The sequence below is a fragment of the Pogoniulus pusillus genome, chromosome 8 (assembly GCF_015220805.1).
Source record: "Pogoniulus pusillus isolate bPogPus1 chromosome 8, bPogPus1.pri, whole genome shotgun sequence".
Classification (NCBI taxonomy): domain Eukaryota; kingdom Metazoa; phylum Chordata; class Aves; order Piciformes; family Lybiidae; genus Pogoniulus; species Pogoniulus pusillus.
In genome coordinates this window covers 25,192,843-25,215,383 of record NC_087271.1, presented here as the reverse complement: position 1 = coordinate 25,215,383, position 22,541 = coordinate 25,192,843, and the positions used below count along the sequence as shown (strand labels likewise).

General features: G+C 59.3%; 1 protein-coding gene across 2 annotated transcripts; it reads right to left on the bottom strand.

The window, feature by feature from the left end:
* Positions 1-8: 8 nt before the first annotated feature.
* PTCH2 (patched 2) lies at positions 9-21,565 on the bottom strand. 2 transcript variants are annotated; one of them, XM_064147701.1, is made up of 24 exons: positions 21,365-21,565; positions 20,896-21,088; positions 10,799-10,988; positions 10,608-10,677; positions 10,310-10,401; positions 8,216-8,411; positions 7,990-8,111; positions 7,515-7,662; positions 7,161-7,292; positions 6,924-7,079; positions 6,707-6,799; positions 6,493-6,618; positions 6,297-6,415; positions 5,765-6,170; positions 5,364-5,676; positions 4,950-5,092; positions 4,676-4,856; positions 3,882-4,165; positions 3,188-3,325; positions 2,898-3,040; positions 2,554-2,653; positions 1,926-2,171; positions 1,358-1,771; positions 9-1,248 (listed from the first exon to the last, which is right to left on the bottom strand). In XM_064147701.1, exons 1-23 carry the CDS (start codon positions 21,440-21,442, stop codon positions 1,358-1,360), a joined length of 4,083 nt encoding a protein of 1,360 aa, XP_064003771.1. In that variant the 5' UTR covers positions 21,443-21,565; the 3' UTR covers positions 9-1,248. The 2 variants fall into 2 exon arrangements, with proteins under 2 accessions (XP_064003771.1, XP_064003770.1); XM_064147700.1 differs by lacking the exons at positions 9-1,248; positions 1,358-1,771; positions 1,926-2,171; ... (8 more) ...; positions 6,297-6,415; positions 6,493-6,618 and having other exon boundaries at positions 6,712-6,799; positions 6,924-7,035.
* Between the last annotated feature and the right edge of the window lie 976 nt (positions 21,566-22,541).

Here is a 22,541-nt window from a genome sequence, read left to right as displayed (position 1 = left end):
TGGCACGGGGACGGGGTGCCCGGGGCCACCCCAGCTCAGCGTCAGTGTCTGGGTGCCGGGGAGGGCCGGGCCGCGGGCACAGCAAACGCCGATGGAGTTAAAGTGCTCGGTAATGGCGTGGACGGTGCCCGGGATGGGAATGGGGACACGGGGCTGGCCGCAGGGACAGCCCCGTTGCATGGGGACATGGTGAGAAATGCTATTTCCCAGTGAGATGTGCCCGCTGGCACCACGGGCGCCCATGTGAGCGTGCACGGCCCTGTGCCTGTCACCAGGGCCAGCATGGCACAAGGGGCTGTGACAGTGGGACAGCTCAGGTGTTCAGCACAGCAAGGACCACCCCAAGGACTCCCCTGCAAAACCCTGCCTGTATGGTGGGTGCAGCTGTGACACATCCTCCATCTCCAGCCATCCCACGCTCCCCCGTGGGGAAACTGAGGCACGGGGCAGAGCGTCGGATGGAGTGAGATGCCTGTGGCTGCCCAGCACTCCTAGAGTGGGGGCATGACCAAGGTCTGTGCCCCTGCCCCAGGCTTCTGCTGTCTCTGGCAGGTAGCCCTGCGCCGGCAAAGGGCCCGTCCCCTCCTGCCTGCACCCTGGGCAGCCAAGTGAGGCCATAGGCTGAGAAATAAATCTTTTAAAATAAGCTTAAAAATATATATCTCTCTATAGATAGTTTCCCTTTGCAATAAATAAAGGTGGGGAGTGCCTGCCCCAGGCCTTGCCCGCAGCACCCCAGGGCATGGCTGTGTCTGGAACTGTCCCTTTCATGGGGGCAGGGGGCATCAGGGCACCCTATTGGGGCAGCCCAGCTCATGGCCCGGGGTGGTGTGTCCCAGAAGGAGGCGACAGGGAGCAGGCAGTGACCTCACAGTGGGGATGCTGGCAGGGCACTGAGTCTGCCTTGCCAGCAGCTCCAGAAACAGGGAGGGGGGTTAGTGCTTCCATTTCTGGGGGTCAACAAGCCCAGTACAGGGTAATCCCAAATCCTGGGTGAGGGGACATGGCACCATTGGCACAGCCCTAGATGTGAGACTTGTGAGCATGGCGTGGCCTGCACACAGCTTGCATAGAAGTGCCAGCCTGCTCTGCCAAGCACCAAGAGGTGTGGAGGTGGCTGGTCCTCCTCAGCCGAAACCGGGGGGCATCACCGCTCCGGCGATTAGCAGCACTACGCGGGCGACCCCGCTCTGCACCCTCCTGTGCCCACCAGGTGCTGAGGAGATGCTCTGCCCCAGAGCTGGTAACCTGTGAAGAGAGAACAGGGGAGGTCATCTTGGTCTCTCCAAATCCACCCCATACCCCCATGCCAATGTGTATGAGCCCCAGTGTAGGGTCCTCATGTTCCCAAGCTCACCTAGTGCCGGGCACCTGCCCCTCGGCGTCCCATGCTCTGCATCTCAAAGGCATCAGATATAGTAGTGCCACCAGTGCTGGGTACACTGGGCTCCTCCAGACAGTCTCGCTCGCCACTGGCAAAGCCCTCAGGGCCAAAGCTGGGGTAGGAGCCAGGCAGTGTGGGGTGCAAGGCCACTGTCACTGAAGCAGTGGCTGTGACAGTGGCATAGCTGCCAGCAGGACCCTGCAGGTGGGTGCTATAAGTGGGCAGTGCTGTGGCAGGAGCTGGTTGGGCACCTGGTGGGCAGGATTGTGCGTGGTCTTGGGATGGCATGGGGCCCAGCTCCCCAAAAGGCAGGGAGGGTGCAGGCTGTGGGCCGGGAGCCTCCTTCTTCCCTTGGACCTCTGGGCTGTCCTTGTAGGGCTTCAGCACCTGGAAGGGGGACATGGAGCATAAGGGCCCTCAGCCATGAGAAGCATCCCTATGGCAACCCCGGCAAGACTCACAAGCCCCTGTCTCCCTTGGCTCTATCCATGACCGTTTTACAGGGGATGTTAGGGGTGCCACAGTGGGCAGAGACACTCACGGTGATGCGGGGAAAGCTGGGGTCTTTGCCGGCTTCCAACAGGATGTGTGCTGGAGCAGAGGGCACAATGAAAGGCCCCCGGGGGCTGCTTGTCCCCACACCCTCTGCATAGTGTTCCGTGTCTGAGGGGTCAGGGAAGGCAGCAGGCCAGGCTGGCGCATGCCGGACATACAGCCCCCCAGGGCCCAGGCATGGGGGCAAAGGCTCTGGCTGGGGCAGACGGGAGCAGTTATCCACTGGGGATGCCTGGGGAGAGAGGGGGAAAAAGTCAGAAGGACTTAGCACATTCAGGAATGGAAGAGTGTGGGGTGGCAGGGAGTATGAGGTGATGTAAGGATGAAGTAAGAGCTATTTAAAGTGAGGGAGTTACAAGGTAAAGCAGAGATGGGGTCAAATGGGACAGGGAGGGATGTGGAGAGTAGAGCGTGAGGTGAGGCAAGAACAGGGTCAAGCAGGTTTGGGGCAGAGAGAAGAAGGATGGGGTAACAGAAGTTACAGAGTGAGGGGCTGAGGTGGGTTTGAAGTGAGGTTGGGACAGCACAACACAAGGGTGGGTATAGGATGAAGGGGCAGTAGGGGATTGAGAGAGGCGGGGGGGACAGGCCGAGGCAGGATTGGGGTCTTGTACCTCAGGTGGTGGCCCGATGATGGAGAGCATGACTGGCAGCAGCACCAGCCCATTGAACAGCCCCAGCAGCGTTAGGATGGTGAGCACCGCAAAGAAGTACCTGGGGTGCCACAGAGAGGGTAAGCAGGGAGAGATGCCATGAACCCCATCCCACTCCAAACATGATTTCCCACATCACACCCTTTAACCTCTCCAAGTCTTCCTAGCCTCCATGCAAGATGAGGTGGGTGCCCTGAGCAAAACACATCCTTGCCAGCTAAGGGGGTCTGCCACACTCCTCAGCCTCCACTGCCAAACCCTGTGGGAAGCAGCAAGAGGCTGGTTTATTCCCCTCCAGTGCTCACCTCATGATGAAGTCAAACTCGGAGCCAGCCAACATGAGGACACCCAGGAGGGTGGAGATAGCACCATCCATCACAGGGGCAAAGGTGTGCTCCAGTGCTGTGGCCGAGCGCACGTTCCTGCTCCCCGCAGCTGTCAGGAAGCCCTGCACAGGACAGGGATGTCACACAGGGTTCACCCTTGTGTGCCACCCATGACATGACCACCCATCAGCACATAGCCAAGGGGTGAGTGTGCTGGGGAGAGGGAACTGGGGCACCCTGCAACTGAGCAGGGGTCTACTTATGCTTACCAGAGCCACATGGACAGTGAACTCCACACCGATGCCCACTGAAGCAATGAGAATGACCACAGGGATGGCACTCAGCTTGATGCCCATCAACCCCATGATGCCAAACAACTCCACTGCCATCATGGCCAGAATGGAGACCTAGGGAGGTGGTGAAATCAGTGACGGGTTTCTCTGCCCTAGTGTGCCAGGACCTACTCCTCCATACAGGGCAGCCTTATTCCATTGTTCCTTTTCCTTCTATTCAGGGTGTTTCTCTGTCCCATTTCATGCAAGTGGCCTTCACCCTCCTCTGCATGGATGTCCCCAAACCCCTGCTCACTATATAAGTTCCCTTCACAAGAAGTGTCCCATATCCCTCTATATGAGTGCCCCAGTCACTGCCATCTGAATATGGGCGTTCTCCTCACCCACTTCTGCACAGATGTCCCCAGATCCCTGACCTCTCCTTATGTTTCCTTCATAAAAAACATCCCTGACTCCTTCACATGGGTTATCTCCCATCCACTGCTACCTACCACTGCTACCAGGGTGTCCCTTTCACTCTGGGTGTCCCTGGCCAACCCATCACCCCAAAACAGATATTCAGGTCCACCAAGCAAGATGGGAGAAGGGCAGCATGTCCCTGTCCTCACCCACCAGGAAAGCAGCATGGCCAGTCACCCTCCTGTCCCCATACATCTGTGTGCATACTCACAATGATGCCAGCTGTCCAGGGGTTGAGCAGCAGCAGGGCGCAGACAAGGAAGGTGCAGGCCAGCAGGATGCTGATGGCTAGCAGGAACCAGTGGCGCAGGCCTATGTACTGCTCCCAGAAGAGGAATGGGTAGCCACTGGGGTAGCTGAGCACGCCGTGATGCTGGGCAGCCTCCCGGCAGATGGCCCGCACGCTCTCGATTGCCTCCACAAAGTCAGCTGTGCGACGCAGCCCGCTCAGGTAGAAAGGGAACTGGGCAAACTCCAGTGGCTGGGCTGCTGGGACTGGGGAGGAAAGCATGGGCAGTGTGAGGGTACGGGCAGCACAGTGTCACCCCAGGCATGCTATCTTGACACCACAGGGCTACGGAGTGTGTGGGGAGCTGACAGGGGGCAAGGAAGAGGGGGCTTTTCTCTGCTTGCAGGATGCTTTTGGGGTGTGGGTGTTACAGTGAGCAAAGGGTTTCTCTGCAGGATAATGTTTGTGGGGCAGAGGGAGAGTAGAGTGGAGGGGCTTTGCATTAAGATGCTCACGGGCTGAAGCAAGATGGTGTTGCTGCATGCTAAGGGCACAGGGAATACCACAGTGGAGTGCTCAGAGTGCAGAGGGATGACCGTGGAGCACAGGGAAGCAGGGCAGTTTTTCTACTGGAAAATGTTGATGGGATGAAGCATCTGCGGGCTTTCTCTTTGGGGAGATTCCTGCAGGGCAGGAAAGGTGTAGGAAGCAAGGTCCTCTGCAGGGGGATGCCAGAGGGTAGAGAGGACCCTGAGGAGCCCACCATTCTCACTCACTTCGCAGGTTCTCGCCCGTTGTGTCATACTTGTCATGGATCCACTCAGGTGGGGGAGGGTAGAAGTTGGCCTGGGAGGCGGCAAAGCCCAAGGGGTCGTTGCTGGCCCACACTGTTAGGCATATGTAGAAGGTGTCAGGGGGGATGATACCGTTCTCGTCCACCAGCCGTCGTGTGGTCAGCTACAGACAGAGAGAGAGTAGAAGCAGACATGAGCAGGGCAGCAGACGCAGCATCATCCCCTGCTCAGTCACCCGAGCCCTGTCCCCACGCACCTGATTGAAGTTGAAGGGCTCCTTCTTGTTGCCGGTCTGGATCAAGAGCTTGTAAGCCAATGCCCCGTCCTCGGAGCCGTTGCGATAGCTGTCATGGGTGATGCGCCCAGCTTGCCAGTCCTTGTCAAAAGTGGCCTGGAGTCCTGGGGACACAGCACAGGGGTGAGCATCCCTTGGAGCACATCACCCTGCATGGTATCCCCTGTGCCCCAGGGAGCATGGTGCCACTGGGATGGGTGCAAGAAAACCCCAGGGCTCAGCTTGGCATTGCTGGGCAGCTTGGGGACACCATGAGACCACCCTCCCCAGGCTGCCACACACCAGGGAAATAATTTCCAGTCCAATAGGTAAGGTGCAAGCTGGAGAGGGGGTCCTTGGGCAGGGGATGCAATGGAGAAGAGGGATGTCCCTCACCTCGCAGCCAGTCCTGGAAATAATGGAGCCACATCTTGGGCAGGTCATGGTTGTCCTCTCGCACCACATACTTGACGGTGCTGAAGGCCCGGTGTAGGTTGAGCAGGGCAGCTTGGGCGCCTGGGTAGTGAAAGCCACCCTTGGTGACAATGAACATGTTGTAGAAGGAGAAGTACTTGAACTGGGCCGAGATGAAGGCATGCGCTTTGGTGTCCCGTGGCACGATGTCCGTCAGGTAGAGACCATCGTGCACCATGGTGGTGCCGTAGAGGCTCAGCCCCAGCAGTGCCAGAAACAGCACTGCTACCACCACCTGTGGGGACAGCAGGAGGAGCGTCAGAAGGGGTTCCTGTCCCACTGCCTCACCTCAGGTGGCATCACTGGGGCTGTCCCCACCTCACCTTGGTCCGGGTGCGCAGGAGGAGTGGGGCGTATTTCTCCCGGGCAAAGTCGGCAAGGCTCCAGCGGCAGAACGGCAGGGGAACGCACTCCCGCCCGCCCTTGGCCTCATCCAGCTGCGACAGCAGATCTCGAGTGGAGCTGGATGGAGCAAACACCTGCGAGCCCAGGGGGTCACTTGGGGGCAGGAGGACAGCTGGTGAGGTGCACACCTGGGAGGTAGGTGGCAAGACAGTGACAACATGGTGGCCCGAGGAGTCGCAGCGGGTGAAGGCTTGCACAGTGGTGGTGATCTGGGTGCTTGTGGCCATGCCAGGGTGCCCATAAGGGGAAGGGTGGCAGGTATGGTTGTCATTGGCGTCGGCAAGCTCCTGGGGTTGGATCTGGATGACTCGTGATGAGCAAGGACTGCAGGGAGTGAGGAAAAGAGGAGAGGGAATGAAGAAGATGTTGAAGGAGAGGAGCAGAGTCACCCCATGGTTCTGATGGGCACCCATGGGGTCAGCCCCAGCCCAGCCAGCCCAGCACTGGTACCTGTAGAAGCAGCAGAGGATGTCGAGCCGATGTTTCTCCCGACGGTACAGGTCCAGGCTTAGGATGGCAGGGAAGACGAACAGCACCATGGCAAAGTTGAATACCACAACCACTGCAGCCTGTGAGCAGGGGTAACATGTCAGAGTGGGGTCTGGCCATCCCTTCCTGCTCCCCTGGAGAGGGACCCTGGCCCTACCTGGAGGGAGAAGGCACGCAGGGCAGGGATGGGCACCAGGGCTGCCATGAAGAAGGCAATCATGTTGCTGACTGAGGTGAGAGTCACACTGGTCCCTGTACGCTTCAGGCACTCACCTGTTCTCTCCTGCAAGGACAGAGGGAGTGAGTGATGAGAGGAGCTCTACCAAGTTCAGAGGGGACTGGGCAACTCCTGGGCAGGGCCCAGTGCTAACCTTGAAAGGGATGTGTTGGCTGGTCTCAGTGAAGGCATGAGCCAAGAGGAACATGTCATCCACACCAATGCCAAGAGCCAGAAAGGGCAGTACCTGCAAGAGAGCAGCTGACATCAGTGGGGGAAACATGGCTACTGACTGGGAGGGGACCTGGCCACCCTGCAACTTCCAGGGCTCCAGCAGCCCCAGGGTAACAAGTTCTTTCCCCAACACATACCTGGGTGGTGGCTGCATTGAAGGAGATGCCCAGCAGTGAGCAAAGCCCCAGCCCAGAGGCCACGGAGAGAGCCACAAGCAGGACCCCAGCCAGGCCCACAGCCCCTTGGGACCTGGAGCAGTCCCATCGCAGCATGGTGACGCAGGCGTAGGCCAGCTGCAAATGCACAGTGGGTTAGTGGGGTTTGAGGTGGTGAGAAAGGGACTGTGGGAAAGGAGAGGGAGGGAGCACACGCACCATGAGAAGGTAGCCCCCAGCCACTCGGATGACACTGATGTCGGAGAAGGATTTCATGATGTCATTGAGAGTGGTGGTGGAGAAAGCATGGACATTCTGCGTAGCGTTGGGTGGGATTGAGTCCTGTGCCAACTGCCAGAAACACAGCCCATTAAAGGAGTCAGCACCACCTCGCTCCCCAGTACATCCCCTGTAGAGCCACCCAGGGTGTCAGTCACTCTAGGGACCAACCAGACCACAAGAGAAGGAGGGATGCCCTGACCCACAGCCACACAAAAACCTGGGTGCAGTGGAGATGCCACATATAGGCTCACTCCTGTCTGGACTCACACGGGGGCTGTTCCCCATGCTCACCTCCACAAATTTCCTCTGCCAGGCTTCCAGGATAGCACCTGCTTTCTCCTCACTCCAGCTGATGTCATGGATCTCGTAGTCATCCTTGAAGTGTTCAAAGAGCTGCCGAGGACTCATGAGGAGGAACATGGTCTGCAGGGCCTCAGCGCTGGGAGACAGGCACGCACCTTGCTGGGACCAGCTGCAGTGGCCCAGGATGCAGGAATGGGTCCACCCCCCCCCCCCAAAGACTCCCTGTCCCACTGCAGACACCTGGGAGAGCATCCAGGCATCCTGCCTCTGTCCTCTGAGGCACTGCCCAACTTGTGAGCCCCACTCTTCCAGACAGCCCCACAGCCCCTCTTGCAGCCAAGGCATGTTCCCATGGGCATCAGATAAGGATAAAGGAACCCCACTCCAAACCATCCCTAGACTGAGTGCTGTGCCCGGGTCCTTGTGCTGTGCCCAGGGACACCCACACTACAGTGGCTCTTACCGTAGCAACTTGCCCTGGGAGTCTTTGGTTGCGCCACCTAAAATCAGCTCCTGCTGCCAGCGCATGAACTTCCTGGAGAAGCCATGGCAGCCTCCCGAGAGTTCAGCTGGGATATCAGGGCTCTGTGGATAAAGGGGAGGCATCAGGAATGCAGGACTGTGGAGCAGGCAGGAGAGCAGCAGCAAGCCCCCACACCAACACCCAGTCCCCATGGGCTGTGACGCACCTGCTGACTCTGCTTGTTGGGGGCACTGGGGGGGCACTGAGGGTCATGGGGGTCTAGGCAAGGCCGCTCCATGTAAGCCTGCCCCACCTCTGCCTTATCCAGAAGATCTTTGAAGCCTTCTAGGGACGTGAATTGCCCCAACTCCTCCATCAGCTGCAGAGGGTCTAGATTGCTCCACTGGATGTCTGGGCGGCCCCTGAGGAGAGAGGCACCAGGCTGATGGGGAATGCTGAAACCCACATGTAGTACAACCATGGCCATTGCCACCCCGCTCCGTGGATTCTGGAGGTGCCTTTGAAGACAGGGTGCAAGGATGCAGAGGCGCAGCATCAGTCTTCAGTGCATACCCTGCCCCCTTCCTGGGACTGCCTGCAGCATCCCCGTGCCCTGCACAGTGCAGCGGGCTTGCCCGAGTCAAGTAGCGTGCCTGATCCTGTTAGGCTGGGACAAAGCGGGGGGAGCCGGCCCCACTGCCCGGCCCCGCTTTGTGCGAACAGTCAGGCCGATTACTGCCCGTGGGCTAACATCTTGATAGAGGGCAGCAGGCAGGCGAGGTCTCCCAGCATCCCCTCTAGCCCTTCCTGCCATCTCACCCCACGTTGGAGATTTTAAGGCTCAGAAGTGGTTCTGGGGCTGAGAACAGTGCTAGGAGCAGAGTGTAGCCCAGGTCCTTGGAATCCAGCAGGACCCCACGGAACTCGGATACCCAAGAGAAGAGACTTTTCCATTGCCCATGGATGCTTTGCTCCTCCATCTCAGCCTAGGGTGCTGGGGGCCAGCTCCCAGCCTCACTTGGCTTCTTTTTTAAGACAGAAAGAACACACAAAAAAGCCAATAACCCAACCCAGCACTCCAAAAAGGGAAAGAAAAAGGCCCAAGCGAGTGTGGGCTCTGGGGAGAAACGCAGCCTAATAATTCATGAAGGCTGGCTGGGCCGGAGCCGGCCGTTCGAGATTCCCACATACCAACCGGAGCTGCCGCTGCTTCCAAAGAGAGCCCCTTTTATCTGCTTTCGCTTGCTTCACTGAGCCAGGGCAAATCCTTTTGTCTTTTCATAGATTGCTGCTCTTTGTTCTCCCAGCTCCCGCCCCGCTCGCCCCTCGGCGTTAAAAAGGGGGACAGTCCCCATGGGCTGGCCGGCGCTCAGCTGGTGTGCTCGCCCGGGCACCCACTCACCCGTCTGCAAGCAGAGATGGATCCCACTGCTGCTGTGGGTGCCATCCTGCCTACTGTGCATCCCAGCCCCAGGATGCTGCCCGCCGTGGCAGATGATGCCGCCGGCATCCCACTTGGCATGGCCTTCTCAGCCCCTCAGCTCCCAGCTGCTCCCCAAGCTGGGACAGGCAGAAACAGAGGTTCTGGGGGGCAAAGCTGGTCCTCTAATTCTGGCTAGGGATATTGCGGCCCCTTCCCCCTCCTCCCGTCCGGCAGCAGCCTGAATAAGGCCACTATTTTATCTGTTTGGCAAGGGGCAGCTTTCAGAGCAGCATTAGCATGAGAAAGCATGGGGCTGCGTTTGCTGACAATGCACAAGCCACCCGGCTCTCCCGGACAAACACAGGCGTAAACAGAAGGAATGTGTGTGTATGTTGGGGGGGGAGTCCCCCCCAACCCAGCCCCGGGTCCCCAGCCCCACCACTGTGGTGCAGAGAGGCAGCCAGGAGTCACCCACCACCCACCCTGGGGACTCAGTGCTTTCTGTGTTCCTGGCACTGCACAGGAGTGTAGGTGTTTCTTCACCATTGTGGCACCCACAAAGCACTGTTCAGGGGAGCAGCCCCCAGGGATCTGACTATGGCACCCTATGTGTCCATCCCTGGTCAGTGTGATAGCAATGCACGGCATGGCACGGCAGAGTTGGGCTGCTGCCGGCCCACCATGTCACCAAGGCCAGGCAGGCAAGGGTGTGGAGCTGCCCCTGGCGTGTCGACCCAACAAGACACACAATGGTGGCAGGACCATTCTGGGGCTGAGCAGGGGAAGCACCAGGGGAACCCTGGAGTATCAAGGCCAAGCTGCAGGGGAAGGTGAAGCACAGCACCTCAGCAGCAGCCCTAGTCCCGATCCCATCCGTGGTCTCCCCAGAACACTCACGGGAGGTAGGCTGAGCCACCCTGCAGCTTGGAGCCTTCCCAGAAGCAGTCCAGCGGTGTCAGGATCACACAGGGGAACAGCTTCTCTATCATCTGCAGGAGAAGGAGATGTGAGCAGACATCAAGAATGGAACAGATTCCCCTCTACTCCCCACCGAGTTCTGCTGGGCTGCCCAAACCTGTGCCCTCCCACATGGAGGCAGCAGCGCCTTTGCACCACAGCCCAGCCACTGCCCTTTCCTGGGGGATCAACGCCCCGCGGGGAGCTCCGCGGGCGCCATGCCATGCCCAGCACTCACCCTCTCGATCATGCCGTTCTCAATGATGGGGACGCCTGACTTGTAGCAAATCTTGTTTAAATCCCACGATCTGGAAAAGCAGAAGGAGGAGCTGAGGACAGGCATCATCCCGCAGGGCACACAGTAAGGGGTGGGAAGACACAGAAGGCATGGCGGGGGTCCCCGCCCCCCACTCCCGGAGCCGGACTCACTTTCCGTACAGCGAGACTTGGACTTTGCTGGCGGCCAAGGCCGCCTCGAGGTGGAGCTGCAGGGCCTCCTGCGTCAGGATGTTCTCCCCATCCCTCTTCGGGGTCTGGATCAACATTTGAGAGGTGTAGACCGACTCCTCGCCCAGCTTCTCCTTGGTGTAGCGCAGCTCCTGGCTTACTCGGCTGCCGGCTGCAGAGAGGACCATGAAATGTCCTGTCAGTGCCAAAGCTCGCAGATCCCCCACTCCTACTTGTCTAGCCCATCAGGACGCCCAGGGAAAGGGACAGGCAAGACTGAGACCCTGCAGCATGGTGCCACGTTAACCCAGGGACACTTCTTGCCATGGGGTTTCCCAACTGCTGTATCCTCTGGGTGTTCACACCCAGGGCACTCAAGCAAGAAGAAACCTCAGACACACTGGACCAGGCATTCCCCTTCCCACCAACATCAGTATTTCAGTCTGAGTGGCTCTTTGGCTTTCCTTTCCCTGGAAAAACACAGTGGATGGACAACTGGTGAAGCAGATGGGACACATCTTGTCCACTCCCACCAATGTGCTGTGGTGGATGCTGCAGATGTCCAATGCAACCGGTACCAATGCAGCAAGTGAAAACTGGGACATTCACCACCATTTCTGCTTAGCTGCTCCCTGGCACCTCAAAGCAGGCAGTGTTTTGACTACGGAATAGATATAGGGAGAGGTAGACACCCCTGAGTCCCACAGGTGCAGGATGCTGTGGGAGGAGTTTGGAGACATGGGAGGGACACAGTGCTGAGTAGCTCCAGGGGGACCCTTCTCCTCCTGTTGAGGCCCCGGGATCTGTTCCCAATGGCAGCAGGAGAGCCCAGAGCATGACAGGGCCGAGGTTTCTAAGAGAAGCCACTGACTTCATTTGTGGCTCCCTCGGCGCAGGAGAGAAATCCCCTCCCGGCCAGCCAGCGCTGAACTGCAGCCCGGGGCTGCCTTTTGCATGGCAGAGCGCCTTCCCCGGGACAGCCATCCCCAGACCCACTCAACGAGAGGCTCCCATCCCTCTCGGCATGGCGAAGGCGGGACAACACAGCCCAGACGAGGGCGGGAGGCTGATCCTGAGAATCCCCAATTGCAACACGCAGCCATCCTGCTCCCAGTCCGGGGAGGGGGGAATGGGGGAGGCAGGGGAAGAGTAATGCATGTAGCCCCCATGGTAGTGCCATCCCAGGGTGCCCAACATGGGGGTGCACCTCAAGGCAGCGCTGCTGGCAGGGTAAGGCCAGCTCCTGCCCAATCCCCGGGTGCTGGGGAAAAGGGAGGGGGGCAGGATCCATCCGCGCCAGGCTGTTCCCTCCGCGAAAGGCGGGGGCCCTGGCAGGCCTGGCCCTCCGCCAGCACCGAGGAGGCCAGAGAGAGACCACAAATAAGGAGCAGAATCTTCCCTTTTAATGACTTATTATATGGGTTGGTGTTTTTGGTTTGGTTTTTTTTTTTTTCCTCTTCTCTTCCCCTGTTTTTTGGGAATGGGGAGGGGGAAGCATCTTTATTGTTTCTGGCTGGGCAGGGGAGCAGCTGGTGTCCATCAGATGCCAGTTGGGATAGAGGTTGTGCCAGGGCCAGGGAAGGAGGCGGGGGGGGGGTGGGGTGTAGAACAACGACAGACACAGACTTTGTGTGTGTGTGTGTCAGAGGGGACAGTAGTGCCCGGGGCGAGAGGATGAGGACACAGGGAGGGTGGGTGTCACAGTGGGGGGACAGGGCACTCGTCCCCTTCCCGCAGGCTGGGAGGTCGGGCAGGAGGTGCATCGAGTTGCTCTGATCTCAGCTGTGCCACCCACGCTGAACCCAGAGGGGTGGTGGGACAAAATGATAGTGGGGGGGGCACCCGGCATCACCACCACTCCCAGGTGACACATCCTGCTGTGCCCTGTGGGTATCTCCTCCCATCACATCTGCAAGCACAGAGTCAGGGGGAGCACCCCAAAAAAGTAAAGAAAAAAAAAAAAAAGAGAGAGAAAATAAAAAGCCGTCCCTTGTAATTAGTGTTAATTTGGAACAGGGCACTGCGAGCCGTCAGCAAGCTTCAAAGGCCGTGAGGAAGCCTCAAATTCCAACACCCTAATTAACCAAAAAGCAACATGAAAAGACAAGGCAGCGCACACAGGGCTGCCAAGGACACTTCAAACGGGCGCACGCCCGCCGGCCGGCCAGCCAGGGCCCAGAGCGGGGTGAGACACCCCATGCCGCACGCAGCCCCCCAGCCGGGGAGGGAACTGGTGGGGGACGACACCCCAATACCAACAATGAGCACATTAATGAGGAACTGTATGTAAATTCTTCTTTCGTATTTTTTTTCGCCCTTTTCTCTTTGTTAATTCCAATTAACAAAGGGAGCCTTCGGCTTTTTCATGCAAAGGGCCCTCTTGTTGCAATGAGGCGCCCAGTTCTGCTTATTAACAGTCCTCGAGGTCTGGCTTCACCCCACCCAGACCCCCACACTGGACGAAGTGACCCCTACGCCACCCCCAAAACCCCCATGGTGGGACCTGGGGGCATGACAATCGCCGGAAGCAGCCGTGCCTTGCACAAGCATCCTCCCTGGGGCAGGCATCACTTCACGGTACCACTGGCTGGGAGATCTGTGCTGCAGGGGAGTCAGTGCAGGCATGCAGCAGAGCGGACGGCACTCCACGCCTACTGGCACCCCAGACAGCCAGGTTGCAGAGCAGACTCCCACCGCGCCTAAGCGGTGCGGGTGGCAGGGATGGGACAGGGTCCCCCTGCAGCGAGGGCGGCTGCGCGTGCGGCTGCCTCTTGCCCGCAGGCCACACCGGGGGAGCTCCCCCCATAATTACAGCATCTGCCGCAAAATTACAGAGCACGGCGGGAGCCTCCCTGCCCCCTTCCTGGCCACCCTGCCTGAGCCATCCCCCCACCACTGCTCCCCAAACCCTCCTGGCACAGGACTCTCGGTCGCAGCCCCAGTGCTGCAGCCAGCTCGCAATGGCTGCTCCGCCCACACCCTCCAGCCATGGGCAGTTCCAGGACGAGGGGGGGAAAGGAACTGCTCCCACTCCTAGCCAGGACATAGTTGCAGCCCCTGCATTGCCCCCTGCCCAGGAAAGCGTCTGACCCAAGATCACCTCACACCGCTCCAGGGGCTGCCGGCACAGATGGGACTCTGCTCAGATGGCCTGGGGTCAGAGTAGCTCATGACAGATCCTGCTTCCTCCACCATAGCTGCAAGTCTCTTGGCACAGAGTTTACCCCCACGCAGCCACCCTAACTAGCATAACAGCAAGGAAATATCCCACTGTGCTCACCCAGGCCAGAAGGTGGGCAAACCCCACGAGAGCTCTGTCCCAAGCTGCCCATGTGTGAGGTACAGAGGGCTGAGCACACCAGAGCAGCATGCCTGGGCAGCACCCAGAGGGCAGTGGGTCGAGGCAGGCTGCCAGCCCCACACAGAGCCTTCCCTGCCTGGCAAAGGCAAAGGGGCCAGAAGAGGTGCTGAGGACCACAGAAAGGCACTAGCTGCTCCCAAGGACACACATGCTGCTGCAAGGGTCATTTTGTGTCCCCCCCAGGGTGGGTGGAGACTGAGACCAACAGCAGTACCACCGCTCTGTGGATGAGAAGCCAGGTGTTGCCAGCAGCTGTCACCACCATTTGGGTGACCCAAGTGGGACAGGGTGGCAGGATGAGAGCATGCTTGGGTACACATTCTCATTTAGTCCCCAAAAAACAGACCCTGTCCTCCTGCCTGGTGTAATGGGGCTATGGGATGTGGTGGCAAAAGGTGACAAGTCCCAGATTTGGCTGGTGCTTGGAGAATGCTGCAGCCCTAACCCCAGATCCAGCGGGGCAGTAATGGGTGGGAGGGAGAAAGCTGTGTCTCTGGAGAGCAGTCCACTTTCTGCAGCACAACATCCCAATGCCAGGGCTATAAAACTCCCTTCAAGTCCTCAGCTGGGAGAGGGGCAGGCAAGGTCAGGCCAAGATCCCTAAGGAAAAAGCCATCTTCATGGGGATATCCCTCTGCAGCACCCTGCCCCTAAGGAGGCAAACACTAGACTGTCGAGCCATCTCACAGCACAGACCAAGTGCATCCCACTGGCAGATACGATCACTGCTGGGTGACTAAAGTCCCCAGGGGCATCAGAGATACCAGCACCATCCCGCACCGCAGCGCCATCCTGCATCCTGGCAGAAGGGGGTCCCGAGGCACCGCCCCGAGCATCCCTTGGCTGGTCGCTTCCCCGTGCCGAGCTGTGCGCAAGCCGGAGGCCACCTTCAAAGTGTTGTGGGGCGGATTAGCTGGATTAGGGAGGCAGTGAAAGGACCCATGCTGCTCCAGAGGAAGTCTCGCCCAGGGCACGCTGAAAGAGCCATTTTTACCTGTCCCAGCCGCTACCACCAGCCTCGCCAAAAGCCCTGCGGCCCCATCCTGTCAAAACACGTCCTCCCAGCCCCATTCACCCCATGGCACAGGGAAGGAGGGGGGGGTTAGGTGGGTGGCAGATGGGTGTCCGCAGCAGCGTTGAGAGATGAACGAGAGCTTGCTGCTGCCCTGGCGTCTCCAACCAAAGCTGGCCCCAACCAAAGCTGGCCCCAAAGGGGTTCCCACTGCCCGGCTAAGTCAAGAGGGGAAGCAGAAGAGGGGGATGTCTTCAAAAAGCCAGTGATGGAGGGGCTGAAAGGGCCCTTTTGGGGCCAGCTCCCCAGCCGTCGGCCCCAGCCGAACCCTTTTGTTTAACGGCAAAGCTAAATTAATGTCTTTATTACCCCAAATCGCGGGGCAGCGGTTCCCAGTGCAGGGAGGGGGGGGCAGCCGGCAGCTCGCACCGCCCCAGCCGGCACCGAGGGGAGAGCGCGACCCCCAAAAAAAGAGAGGAAAAAAAAAAGGGGGGGGGGGGGGGAAGAGGGGATTCAGTTGGGAACTATTCACCGCTAAGACTCCTGTCAGCATTGACATAAATTTCCACTGGTGTTGGCATTTAGGCATTTGCCATTTCCATATGTATAGGGCTGCCTGTACTAATTATGCTAATCACCCCCTCTGTTGGCTGCTGTGAAAAATGGCCACATTAGGCACTCCACTGCTTGCTAATGTCACTTAATGTGTGGTTGAAACATACATTCATCCCCCTCTGAATGGTGAAATTTTTCCACATTGCTGGCTTCATTCAGGCAAGAAATGAATTTTTTGAACTCAGACCACTTTTCCAGGCCCGAGGGAGAGGCAGATAATAAAACCCTCTTCTCGGGCCCTGCCGCTGCCCCCTCCCAGCCACCAAATAACATTTAAAACTCAAAAAAAGAGCCCCTTCCTTAAGTCCGTGGATATGTCTAAGTTTAAAGGGGGGTGGGGAAACACAAACGCAAAACAACAACCCCCCCCTCAAAAAAAAAATACCCACCATAACCATCCACCTTTCTAGGAAATAAATATACATATACGTAAGTTGAAAAGCAAAGTAAAATGGATAGGGGGAGATAAGCCACAGCCATCTGTGAGGAGTCTTCCCGACTCCTTGGGTTAATTAGCAAAATTTTCCAACCCAAAAAAGCTGACCAAGCTGTCAAGAAAGGGAAAAGGAAAAGCAAGAGGTTTCGTGCTCACCTCCCAAAGACAAATTAGGTACAAGCTGCCTGTAGCCCACCTTTGGGTGGGCAAGGGACTGCTGAGTGAGCCCCCACCAAAAAGAAAGGTCCTTTCAGAGCCAGCTAGGGCTGCAAGCGAGAAGGTGCTCTGAAGCAGAGGCCAGAGGAAGGCAGAAGGGATTTTAGGACCGCAGGGGCCGCAGCACTCTACAGCAGCGATGCCTCAGGTGCCCCTTGCTCCTCCAAGCCCCTGAGGATGGGGGCATAGGGTCCCCATTGACACCCAGACCGTGCAGGGACCTCAAAATCTTGAAGGGAAAAAATCTTATCAGGCCAGCCAGTGCTTGGGATCTCAGGCTGTCTCTTCCCTCCCCATGGGGCAATACCCTTGTCACTGCACCCTGAGAGGGCAGAGACCCTGTCCTGGATTTGACCAATCTGGGGACAGAGTGGGGATGTGGCAGCCCTAGAGCTACCTCCTGGGTGCAAAGCTGGCTCAGGCCAGATTCCAGAGTGTGTCTCGCTGTCCTGGCTGCAGGGACCAGCTGCCATCGGACCCCTCCCTGTGCTGCTGGAACTAGCCCCACAGTCCCCCAGCTTCACCCACTCCTTTCTCAGCCTCTGCACCGACATCTCACCCCACAAAACCCACCCGCCGGCAGCAGTGAGACCACCCACCTCACACAGTGCCCACCCAGAATGGCCACAGCACCCCACTCCTCCCCACAGCTGCTGTCCCACATCCCACTATGAGTCCCACCATGCACAGTGGGGACAGGGGCTAGGAAGAGAGGCCACACAGATGGTCTCCCCAGGGCAGAGGCCGGGTGGGGAAAGCATTCAATTCCCAAGTCAAGGCTTTTTGTTGTGGCCTTCTCATTCCCGATGCCCCTCTCTCTGCAAAGGCAGAGGCAGTTGAGCTCTTCTCTCCCACTTGCCACTACCACAGGGGGACCCCTAAGCTGCTCCTCAGCCTGGGTGCTAGGGAGGGAGCCAGACACCCAGCTAAGTCTTGCCAAGTCCTGTCGCAGAGGTCAAAGAAGGACAAAAGCTATGACCCAAGGGGCTCTCGGCTTCATACTCCAAGCTGGGAACAAGGCAGGAAATTCCTCTCATCACCACACCACGCACATTTAGGGTGTCCCTGACTCCTTCTGGAAAGGGACAGCGTCTCCTCTGGGAAGACTCAGCAGCTCTGAGAGCACAAGGGCTGCGCGGGGTACTCGGCTGTTCCGGTTAGGAATTAACCCGGCCTTCCTTTGAACCAGCCCTCAGTGCTATAAATCAGGCAGACCCATTCACCACCCAGGGCTCTGCCTGCCCGGAGCTCACCGCCTCGGCCCCTTGGCCCTGCAGACGCCCTGGGAGAGTCGGGAACAGCTGCCAGGTGTCTAGAGGTAACTCAACACTCACTGCTAGCCAGGATTTCAAAGCCTCTGAGTGGCTAATTTCTTTGGAGAAGCCTAATTGAACATTTCCACAGTTGAGTCCAATTTATGGGGTGACACGGCCTCTTTCCATCTCCCAAATAGGGACATGGGTCAGGCACACCACAGGGCTGAGGACACTCCCTGAATTGGGACAGGGAACCCTGCACTTTCCCACGGTGGCCAGGGTTACAGCCCAGGCTCAGGGGAACCCATCAAAGGGCCTGCCATCAGCATGGCCCCAACACTGACACCAGTCATGGAGCCAAAGCAGGGCTGCCCACCAGGCTCCCCTGGCGGGGGGGCAGGGAACAGCAGCGCAGTGCCCCCATGGGAAGCAGTACCCTTTCTTCCTCTGCCCATCAGATCCCCAGCTCCTGGGGGGCTGCGCTCAGCCAGCAGAAGAGACAGCTCACCACGGGGTCATGCTCCATTCCTGTAGGATTTGGACCTCACCTGGGCAAGGTGAGCTGGAGCATCACCGACACACACCCCTCAAACTGGATAGGCAAACGTGTGATTGGTTATAGACCGACTTCAGCAGGTCATCAGAGGCTTCCTGAAACCCTCAACCACCCTGCCTCTGAGCTGGGACCTACTGGCCTATGATCGTGGGACCAGGACTTTCTGCACAGATGCCCTGCATCTTAGACACCCCACAGCTCTGCCTCAGGGGCAGGATGGACTATACTCCTGCCAACATTTCCTGCCACATACTCAGAGAGTTAGGGTGCCCTTGCAACCCTAGAGATCCCTTTGGGGCCAGGCTGATGGGGAGCAAGCTTTGCCAGCCCAGGGTTAAGAACTGCACCACTTCAACCTCACACAGCCCTGACTGCAGAGGGTCACACACATCAGCCACTCTGCCACACACCCAGGGTCAGGAGAAAGTGGTGGATGAGAAAAAAATTCCAGAGCAGCTTCAAGGGCAAGGGACCCAACTACACAGTCTGGGAAATCTTGTCCTGCTCTCAGGGGCAACCTAGACCCTTTTTTGCCCCAGTAATGTATACCCAGCACCAGCAGAATGGGATCTGAAGATCAGGGAGGGCTGGATACACCTGAGGATATCAAGAGATGCTTCGATCTTCCAAGAAAAATGCAGAAACAGAGACCAGTGTAGAGGTAAAGGACCCAAAGATGGTTACAGTTATGGAGAGGGGAAGTGTCTCCACAGCTGATACACAATACTGAAACAGCCACTGTAAACCTTCCCTCCACATCCTGACCCATACAGGGTGCAGGACTAAAGCTGCTGCAGCCACACTGCCTTTGGTAGTTGCAGGTAGTGCCAGCATCTGAGCCTCCCCTAGCACACTGGGACCACACCACTCAGTCACAAAGCCTGGGGTCTGCCTCAGTTGCACAGTCGTGAAGGGAAAAACCCTCCCAGGAAGGCCAAGGTGGGTCCTGAGCAAGACACTGCAGAGCGCCCCAGTATCACACACCATCCCCACCCCAAGCAGTACAGAGCCAGACCGGGAGCTGCGTGCAGACTCCAGTGCACTCATTGCCTGGGAAACGGGCAGGACACTGCAGGTCAGCAGTGTTTCACCGTGGGGTAAACCAAAAACCTCAGCTCCTGACGCCGCAGAAGATAGCTCAGCCATCACAAACAGCCAGCACCCATGCTACAGCCACACCACGAACAGCTGCAGTTCCTCCTGGCCGTACCCACACGATCAAGGAAGCACAGCAGGGCACAGAGTGTGTGTGTAAGAAAAGCCAAGTTTCTGGGCACTTCCAGCCGTCCCCAGGCTCGGCCCCTTCACCATCCTGTTCATACTCCACAAGCCCCATTCCCCTCCAACGGGAACAACCACAGCCACTTCCCCAGGTCTGACCGCAGCTGCACGAAACGCTGATTCCTTGCAACCCCAAAAGCACAACAAAAATCCTATGGAGCTGGAACCACGACCCAGAGCAAGGCAGTCACGGAGGAAAAGTGTCCCTCCTCGAGCAGCCACTGCTCAGGCGACGGCCGGACCGGGAGGTATCACTGGATTTCTCTGCTACGTGTAGCAGAGGAAAGGGGTGATGGAGACCAGCTCTGGAGGGGGACAAACACCCCTCGGGAGTGGGGAGCAGGTGGGAGAGCCAGGCATTCCTGGGCAGGGGTGCGTGCGTGCATGCATCTGTGTGAGAGCAGTGAGGGAGCACAGGGCTGCCTTTTTTTTTTTTTAATAGGAAAAAAAAAAAAAGGGGGTGGGAGAGCAAAGTTGCTTCTATTGTTGAACCAAATCCAAGAGTAGCTGAGGACCACACAGGGAGCGGGGCGTGGGGGAGGAGGCAGCGCTCCCGCACAAAGATGGCTGACACCCCTCCGCTGAGCAACATCTGCCCCTGCACAGCACCCCGCCGGGGACCCCAGGCTAGCAGAACCCCCACCACCCAGCCAGGGCCTGGCAGAGAGTGTGGGGTGCGATGCAGGGTGATGCCCCCTCCCCCTCCCCGGGATCCCCAAAGCAGGAGTGAGGCACAGGGAAAACAAATCCCAACACCAAGGAAGCAGAGCTACAGGAGGGGAGAGAAAAATCCACGATGGAGTTATTAATAACAAAGGAGGGGGGGGATCAGCCGCTTCCACTCGGAAACGAGGATTTGCTCCAGCCTGACCCTGCCCGCTCCTCCGTCCCCTCCAGGCAGGGGTCCTAAGCTAGGGTATGGGGCTCCGACCGGCCCCGGGGGCTCCTCCTGCAAGGAAAGGGCCTGGCGGCCGGGAGTGGCACCGCGGGAATGCCCACGCGTGGGAAAACACACACGGGTTCAGCCAGCCCGAAACGCCATCCGAACCACACGTATCTATTCCCGCGAACAAGCGACTGCAGCTTGACTTGGGGACCGTGCTGGGACACGCGTGGAGTCCCTTCGCGAGTCAGCACCACACATTGGCGCAGACGGGACCGCTGCTCCCCCGCATCCGCGGCCGCGCACGCAAGAACCCCGGCGGCATCCACCTCCTCCTCCCGCGCTGTCACCTGCCTACGAATAGCCCCGCGCCTCTGCGCCCCCACCCCGAGGGGGGACACAAAGCCGCGACCGGGAGCAGGGCCGTTCCCACGGGCAGCTGAACCCGTGGGGCCGCACTTACCTTCCACCCAGAGATGCTCGATGTCGGTCTCGATGGAGGCCACCCGCAGACCCACGGCCAGTGCCCCAAACACCAGCAGCCCCACGAAGAGCACCTTCCCGCAGTGCCGCTGGATCCGGCAGCCCAGGGCGAAGAGAAGCGCCTGAAAGCGGGCCCGCAGCCACAGCGGGGCCCTTTGGCCCACGACCCTGCCCTGGGGAGAAGGAAAGGATCAGCCTGGGAGCAGAGAAGGCGAGCCCCTGCCCGGGGGAGGGACATCCCGCTGCGGCCACGCTCCGTGGGCTGCCAGGCTGGGACCCCTCCAACACCCGCGATGTCGAGGAAGAGAGCGGGTCTCCGAGCCAGGAGACACCGGGGTACTCACACGGGCCCCGGGCTCCTCCGCCATCCCTCTGCGCTCTCCGAACCCGCTCCCCACCATCCCCAGCCCAGAGCTCCCCCGCGGCAGCGGGCGATGCTCGCCTCTTACCTCGGGCAGCGGCTTGCGGCGGGCGGCGAGGAGCTGCGGCGGCGGCTGCGGCGCAGAGCGGGAGGGCTCGGCCGGCATGGCGGGGGTACTGGCGGGGCTGGGCTACCCCCGTTATGTGGGGCCAAGCGCGGCGGCCCCCATGCGCGCGGTGCGGGCGGTGCCGGTACCGGGGCCGGTGGCGGTGCAGCGCGATGCCGGGGCCGGTGCGGAAGGCTGTGTGCCGCCGGCCGCCCGCCGCGCCTCTAAAGGGGAGGCGGGGGCGGGGGGCGCCGGGGCCGCGCCGCCGCCGCCGCTCCCATTGGCCGCCGCCGCCGCGGCAGCGCCCATCGCGGCTGCTAGGCAACGGCGCGCCCGCCGCCGGCGGCCACACACGGCGGCACCCCCCCTCCACTCACCCCCCCGCCCCGTCCTGCATGGCCCGGCCCGGCCCCGCCGCGGGGGGAAGTGTGGCGGCGACACCGGGGGCTGCCCGGTCCGCCCCCCCCCCCCCCCCCCAGGCAACGGGACCCCAACGCGTACAGGCCTGCTGGCCCCCGGACCAGCAGCCCCCCAGAGACACCCTCTCCCCTCCCCCCACGCTCTGGTTCCCTGTCCCGCAGTGGCGTACACCCCCACCTTGCCTCTTTCCCCTCCCCAAACTCCAAGGGATGGGTACCCCCCGAAGTAAACCCCATCTGCAGGACATTCCCCTATAGCCACCCCCAGGAACGGGCATGACCCACAACCACACTCTAAAGAGCTAGCAGCGCCCTTACAGGTACCCCCCAAGGATGGGCACCCTATTATCAGGACATGTTTCTTATAGCCCCCCCCAGGAATGAACATCCTTCTGCCCCCGCTACCCTACAAGGGTAGCGAACTGCACCAAGGAATAGACATCCTTCCCAAGGGCATTCCAAGGGCAGGGTGTGACTCCTCAGCTTCTCCCTGAAGATGGGCTTCCCACCATAGACCCTCCTTGGTCTGGCCAATCCTCCCAAAGCCCCCATCTGTGCTGACCAGTGCCCTTCCCAACCATGCCAAGGAACAGGTATCCCTTCCAGGGCCAAGTGCCTTCACATAACCTCTTAAGTGCTGGCTATCCCGCTATGTCCACTCCTCAAAGATTGTGAAGCATGCCCATAGCCACCCCAAGCAATAGGCAGCCCCCATTCCCCGAGGCTGTGCATCTCCCCCA